We start from the raw sequence: 7,732 nt of genomic DNA, 5'->3' as shown, positions 1-7,732 counted from the left end.
GCACCGCCATGCCCCCTCCCGCCCCACAACACACTGAGCTAGCCGCAATGCAATCCAGTGCGTTTGGGCCAGAATGCATTGTGTGAACGAGGCCTAGTGGTTACCAGGACTGAGAGCATGAATCGTCTTTATAGGGTACACAATGTTAAAAATGTGACGGGGTTCTACTCTTTCCCTACTAACTAAACTCAATCCAAAACCAGAGATTAACCAGTTTCAGGAGCAGGGCAGCCATTGCTCCTTAAAAATAAAATGACTTTGTACATACTTTTTGCCCATTGTGTTCATAAAGACTATTTTAAGACAATTTGAACAATGTGCATATGCTGCTTCTTTTGTGTTTTCATGAACTTCCTAGTGTTTGTATCTATCGTAAATACTGTTAGTCTAGAAACAAGTCTTTATGACAAAAAACATCTGTATAAGTAAAGTCTAGGAAACGGTTCTGGAAAACAAACTAAAATACTTTCTCAAATGTCATGCAGCCTATGTCATAAGTTTAAACGTAAGTTAAGTCTACTGACGTCACCAAGTGACTCCCAGTTTCCTTCTTCTACAGCTCAAATATCCTTCTTTCCTCCTCAAGTGTACATCGTTTATCAATAAACATCTTAAGCAGCATGTTCTTTAGAGCATTAACATTGGACTATTATGGAAATGGTCATTGTCCTTTTGTTGATGACCACTAGATATTGCACTTGCTTTTTCAGATTGACTAATATAGTATTTTTGCCATTTCAGCATATAGACTGAGACCATGACAACTGAAGTAAATCCTGGAGTAGAAGTGAATGATTCAGAAAAGCCTGAAAATAAGAATGAGCCATCAGGAAACTCAAATGAGGAGGATCAGCAGGCAGATGGAAATATAGAAGTAGCAACTAATGGCTCTGAGAATAAAAACCCTGGAGAGTCAGACCAGTCAAATGCAACTGTAGAGCAATCTCCCCCCAGCAGTCCTAAAGAGAAGAGCCCAGGAAAGCTGAAACAGGAAAAGGAGGCACATGAAGGGAAAGGAATTTCACGATTTCTGCCACCATGGCTCAAGAAACAGAAATCCCTAAGCCAAGCCGATTCTAACGAGGATAACAAAGATAATGTGGCTGAGTCCTCTGATGCAATGCAGGTGAAAGATGAACAAGTAAACAGCCATGATGAAAAAACAGAAGATCAAGCTGTTGAGGATGAGACAGAGAGCAAAGAGGAAAAACCTCCAGTTTGCAATGCAGAGGTCTGTATACATTTCCTTTTTATGTTCTGTGGCTGTGAGAATCTTGCAATGCCTCATGGGATTTGTAGCTTCACCACAGCTAAAGGGCAGGAGGTTCCCCACCCTTGACATAGGGGCTTGTTAGCCCCTGTGTGATAGCAATAAAGCTAAGTGGGGAAAAACAAGTAATTAAATAAAAATGTAAAAAGGGATAAAGTAAAAAAAAAACATTTAATAAGTAAACAAATATAAGTTGTAAAAAAATACACCATCTGCTTGTGAATAAACGCGCACTGTGGGCATTGTGTGTGAGTGCGCCGAGTGCTGCCCCCATTCCGCGGTGTGCCATATTGTGGTAGTCAGGCAGCAGCACACTCTAAAGGTGCCCATACACCTTACAATTATCTGCAGATTTTCTGTGGTCAGATGGAAAAAGTGCAACAGATTGGCCCAGGTGGAGATTACTCCATCCACACAGTTAAGTGTAGATGGAGGGATCTGTTGCACCTTTTCCATCTGACCACAGAAAATCTGCAGATAATTGTAATGTGTATTGCCAGCTTAAAGGTGCCCAGACACCTTACAATGGTGTGCGCAAGCGCACACTGCCCGTTCAGCATTGCGGTCATCGGAAGCCCGCCCCTCAGGGGGGTGCGGCTTGCGATCATCGCAAGTACAATCTGCCTGTCCAAGATGGGCAGATCGTACGTTTTTTAAATTACCTTACAAAGTCTTGCGATGGTTGTAAGGTGTGTCCCCAGCCTAACACAGACATTGTACAATAAAGGCTAAGTTTACTTTCCTGTGTTATTTTGGAAAATTGAACTACCCGCTCAAATCTAACCCTCTCTCTCCCCCCTGCTATACTCACCTTTCGGTAAATGGTCCTTACCCCTGCCGATACAGGTGTACTATCCGTACCCCGTACTACCGTCCAGCGCAACCCTGCACTATGGATTTTGGATTTTACTCGCAAATTGCGAGCACTCATTGGTCAGCATGGTCACCTGATCACCTGTCCACCCCTCCCCTGCACTATGAGTTTTGAATTTCACTCACAAGTTATGAGAAGCACTTGGGCCCCTGCTTTCTTTGGACAATTATTTTTTTCCCCAAAATTTCCACACCCCTGGATGCTGTAGATCTGATTAGTTAACGTGTATGTAAAAGTCTTTTTTGGATAGAGCACAGAAGTGTAAAAACACCTGGAAAGTTCTCGGGACTGGATAAAAATAAATACAAATCATTTGGCAGGTGAAATGTCTCCCATATATGCATTTTATGTATGTATATAGCTGTTTGCTTGGAGCCTAAAGATGCATTTAATTTGATGTTACACTACTTGAGAAGCTGGGAAATGGTGCGTGAGGCCAGGTGATAGGCAGTCCAGCAACTGTAAGACCTTTAGGTGATCTTTGACCCTCAGGATAAAATATGGTCTGCTAATTTAATCAAACAAGTTATGGTGTAATATTTAAAAAAAAAAAAAAAAATTACAAACATGATGGATATTCTCCATAACTCCCACGGATCTTTACTTATGGATCATTGTACAGACTTGCAGTTTTTTATATCTGAACAAAATCGTTTTGTATGTATATTTCTTGTAGTTAGTTTAAAGAACAAGTTGTTGTTGTTTTATTTGCAGCCTTCCAAAGAAGAAAAACAATTAGAAACAGAAAAGGTTGAAGAAGTGGTGAAAAAGGACGGCGAAAAGGAGTTAAAGGAAAAGTCATCGGTTGAAAACAAGAAAGAGAGTTCTTTCAAACCCCCGAGGAAAATGAAATCCGTGCCATGTAGAGTAACCTTACTGGATAAAACCGAATACACATGTGACATTGAGGTAGGTTGACCTTTAAATATCCTTGTCCTTATAATTAAGCTTTTGTTTAACTCTTTCCTTGCCAATGTAGTTTTGCACATTTTAGCCCTAAAAATAGCATAAAACCCACAAAATATATAGTGATTAAAGGAGAACTATGGGGTTAAGGCTTTTCCGCATAGTTCTCCTAAGGGTAACGGTAGGACACAAACTAGCGTCTTCCTGTCACCCTAAGCTCAGTATACCGCGAAACTGTGACAGTTTCATTGTCACAAGTCGGCTAGAACTATGAGGATGAGTGAACATCACTCACCTCATAGTTCGCCTTTTAAAATGGTGTTGCAATTTTTTTGTCAATATTAGCAGAATGGTTTATCATACCCAAATTTTCAGTAAAACAACACATTCAAATTAATTTTAGTGCACACAAACACATTATAATAACCAGTTTTGATCAAATAAAATATGAGGTTGTGTCCAGTAAATGCACCTGTGAAACAGTGGAAAAACTTTGATACCCAAGATTGTCCATAGTCAATGCTTCAAAAGACTGGACAGATCATAAAGTTAGAGTTGACTGTGAATAATGGCCCTGAAATAATTGTTCTTTGGCGTGCACTGCGATACCAAACGTGTGGTGCAATTCTCGTTTTCTTACGTAGGGAAACCTGACGCATGTGTTTGTTTGCAGGGGGGAGTGGGTCTAAATTTATTTTTTATTTTTATCAGTAGTCTATTAGAGTGTCAGTTGAGCATCTGAAACTGATATCTGGAGCCTTACGCTCCAGCTCTGATTGCTTATTTAAGGCATTGAAACTTATGCCCCATATGTGTCTGCTGTTCGTTCACATATGCAGAGATCTCTGATTTAAATGTTGGGACACTGATGCAACATCTGACTTACTTGGACTGCGAGGGACGACATCTCTATGGCTCTACGCTTGATACCTTCATCAAGGACTCTACAGGAGGCCAAAGCATTCTCCTGGCTCTGAGTAGGAGGTCTAAAGTGAAGTTGGCTGGGCCCCATGCTCCTTTATCTACTTCAGCAGTAGGTGCCCACAGGCCTTAGTGCCTGATTCCCAGACAGCCCATAAGGCTTGTAGATAGAGATCAACTAAGCCCTTAGTGGTAATGTGTACCTGCCAGTGTCCTTCCTCTTCAGAGGGATTCTCTAACTTGCTCGGTCAATTAGGACCAGCTTTGACTGTTCATCAGGATGGAAATCTGCATCCTTGGTGCTTGCACACACCTGATACCTCTCCGAGCATTTACTCCTGTGTTGGTGTTTTCTTTCCTGATGTTCCTATTGTGCAACACTTAGATGTCCTCTTGTGAATCGTGTAAACGTGGAGGATCCTGGTTAACAATATCTCCCCACAGTGCTCAATTGCTGCAAAATCTACACCATGCAATTCTCCTGGGTTGGAATCTGTTGAACATCAATTTGGTGCTGCTGCGCCTTCCCCACTTAGAAGAAATTTGAGTCATTCCTACACAAGGAGGGGTAGCCTGGCTTCTGGTCTATAGTCTTAAGGTGCCCATACACTGCTCGATTCTCGTACGAGAGTCGCGGGAAATCCCGCGATCGTACGAAAATCGAGCAGTGTGAACGGAGACGTGCGACCGTTTCTACTGTACGGTCGCACGTCTTCCGTCGAACCAGCATGTTCGAAAACCAGCCGGGAATCGTACGATTCTCGGCTGGTTAGAACTGTGCTCGGAAGACAAATGCCGAACGGGCCGGTGTGCGCGTGCGCACGCGCACACTGCCCGTTCAGCATTGCGGTCATCGGAAGCCCGCCCCTCAGGGTGGCGGGCTTGCGATCGAGATTTCGATCTGCCTGTCCAAGATAGGCCGATCGTACGTTTTTTTAATCCCTGTACAACCATCGCAAGACTAAGGTCTTGCGATGGTTGTAGAGTGTATGGCCACCTTTAGTCTCACTTGCACTGTATTTCTACTGGAAAATTTCCTAGGATTGGGTTCTTCTCTACTGGAGGCCCACACCTTGGCGTGTGCCTCTGACCCTGCGCTGCAGGTGAAGAATATTGTAGGAGGGCCCATCATATAATTGAGCTCTTAGCAATAAATTGGGTAGGGTTTTTCTTGACCACAGGTTCTTCCAGGTCATCTGGTTGAAGATCATTTTTTTCCACTAAATGGAAAATTGTTGTTCCACCTACAGGTGAAACTCGAATAATTAGAATAGCGTGCAAAGTTCATTTATTTCACTAATGCAACTTAAAAGGTGAAACTAATATATGAGATAGACTCATTACATGCAAAGCAAGATAATTCAAGCCGTGATTTGTCATAATTGTGGTGATTATGGCTTACAGCTCATGAAAACCCCAAGAACCCCAAATCCACAACCTCAAAAAAGTAGATTATTACATGCAATCAATAAAACAAGGATTGTACATAGAACAATATCGGACCTCTGAAAAGTACAAGCATGCATATGTACTCAGTACTTGGTTTGGGCCCCTTTTGCAGCACTTACTGCAATTACTTTTGTACGATATTCTAATTATTCGAGTTTCACCTGTATATTTGTTGGGTTTGGTGATTGATCAGCTGCTCGCTGATTTAAGTTGGTGTTCCCCTTTGTGTAAAATCATCCCCCCTGGCAGTGCTCCTTTCTTCCTAGTCTGAGCGTGCCCATTTCTCTGGTCATGTTGACAGTCTTGATCTGGTGGGAGACTCGCTTACATGTGGTTCATATTTTGATATTGGTCCTTCAAGTAGCCTCTTGGCTGTAGTCAGTCTTCAGATCCTTTTGGGCTTGTGTTGCCCACTCTTCAGTTGGACTTCTTTTAGATGTCCTGACTGTGTCTGGATTCATGTCTCACTCAATGGACGCAAACGTAAATTGAGGTTTTGTTCTTGCTGAAAAATCCTTTTCTTGGAGTGCATTGCGGGACACGGATCCCACCTCTGTGTTTTTGTACTGCTTTACCTCAAAACTGCTGCTGGGTATGCAGGGGCTGGCTTACAATATTTATTTTCGCCAGTGTCCAGTTGTCCTGTAGGCAGCAGCATAACTTGACAGCTGCAGGGTCTGCAACAGGATCTCTCTAAGAAATATAATTCCTTTATTGGACATACAATCATTGTGTGGGTGCAGTCAATTTTGGTTGTGTTAGACATAGTTCACAGAGGCTTCAGCTTGTATAAGAGCAGTGTGAACAGCGAACACTTAGAGGGCATTTGCAGAGCTTTTGGCAAGCCACGAATGTTGGAGTGAGAGAAATAATTATTGGGGCCATCATTCGCTGCTAACTCTAAATTGATGACCTATAAAGGTTTTTTTGTAAGCATAGTCTATGGACAACTTTGGGTACTGTGGTTTTTCACCATTTCATGGGCACACACAATTGATCAGGCTTGACAGGTTTAGTATCTATAGATAGGATGAAACCCCATCTTTTATAATGTATAGCACATACTGTGGCGCATTTGGGGTGCTTTTGAGATGAATGGCCTGCAACGCACCTCCCACAGCAGAATTTGTCAGGCTGAAACCGAAAATTACTTTTTTTTTTTTACAATTTTATTGTAAGCATATGGCGCTTGGATAGCTTCAGCCAATGAATGGCAGCTGCCAGTGGCGGTACCTGAATGTAAATACAGCAGGTAGTGGGCTGGTGCATTTCATATTGCAATAGCAGGCTGGCTATTGCACCAGCCCACTGCTTGCTGTGCCCTCCTAGTGTGGAGGAGAGAGCTAGGGGATCCAACTAACTAATCGATAATGAGAATAGTTGTCAACTATAATCGATTTTATTATTGATTAGTTGGTTGCAGCCCTAGGTGTAAGAATATATTATGTAAAAATGTAAAATACAATAAATATAATTTAATTGATACACTGTTGGTGGTTAGAACAAAGTGTGAATTAATATTGACCTACTTTATAGCCAGGCAGGGAATACTTTGTAATCTTCTGTGAATGTGTATGTTCTCGGAGCATGACATGAAGCTGTCCTTTTTCTGTTATAGCAAATTAGCACAGGAGAAGAATGTGCCGTTAAGTGTATTTTCATGTCAACCATCTTTGGTAACGGACTCTCCCGTGATCTTGTATGTTTCTTGCAGGATAATCTGAAATGTCATTTATAGATCGTGCAAAATTTTCAGTATGAACAAGAAAAAACTGCATCGTCAAGGAGACTGCCGCTGACCTATTTTTTTTTAAGACTCCCTTCGAGTGCTTCATATGCGGTTTACTCACCTGAAAGCAGGGGGTTGTATCATCTCATTATTTGACAAATTACAGTCTAATTAATGACCTAGAAACTGCTTTGATGGCTCATCCCTCTCTCCCTCTTACACTTTTTACACTGAAAAAAATAAATATTTCATTGCAGAAAGCATTAAAAACTGCCTTGCATGGCCATATTTTAGTTAAGCACGTCTGAGCAAGTGATGCACATTTAAGCTGACATGAGATTCATGGCTGCTTGCAGTTCAAGACCATTTGTCGCGCACCCCAAGGAAATAGCAATACTCTGAACTGTACTGAGACGAGAGAGAGAGCGTAAGCCTTTATTACTTCCTACTTAACTCACACCTTTCCAAATATGTGATGGATATTAGTTGGTGGAGATAAATAAATATAACATTCTTACCTAGTGATAACAGTGATTAAAAATAGTATGAACGTTAATGATTATTCTTTCTAAATTAAATTGGG

General features: G+C 41.7%; 1 protein-coding gene across 7 annotated transcripts in view; it reads left to right on the top strand.

Moving 5' to 3' along the window:
* Positions 1 to 737: 737 nt before the first annotated feature.
* LOC108800326 (protein 4.1-like) overlaps positions 738 to 7,732 on the top strand; it is a 105,898-nt gene continuing 98,903 nt past the window's right edge. For all 7 annotated transcript variants that reach the window (XM_018572309.1, XM_018572305.1, XM_018572306.1 and 4 more), the window contains exons 1-2: positions 738 to 1,231; positions 2,859 to 3,053. In XM_018572309.1, coding sequence (XP_018427811.1) covers positions 758 to 1,231; positions 2,859 to 3,053 — 669 coding nt within the window. In that variant the 5' untranslated portion in view covers positions 738 to 757. The remainder of the gene's footprint in view (positions 1,232 to 2,858; positions 3,054 to 7,732) is intronic.

Source organism: Nanorana parkeri, unplaced genomic scaffold (genome assembly GCF_000935625.1).
Source record: "Nanorana parkeri isolate BGI_ZX_2015 unplaced genomic scaffold, ASM93562v1 scaffold1994, whole genome shotgun sequence".
Classification (NCBI taxonomy): Eukaryota; Metazoa; Chordata; class Amphibia; order Anura; family Dicroglossidae; genus Nanorana; species Nanorana parkeri.
Note: the sequence above shows the minus strand (reverse complement) of the source record. Positions and strands in the feature narration are given on the sequence as shown.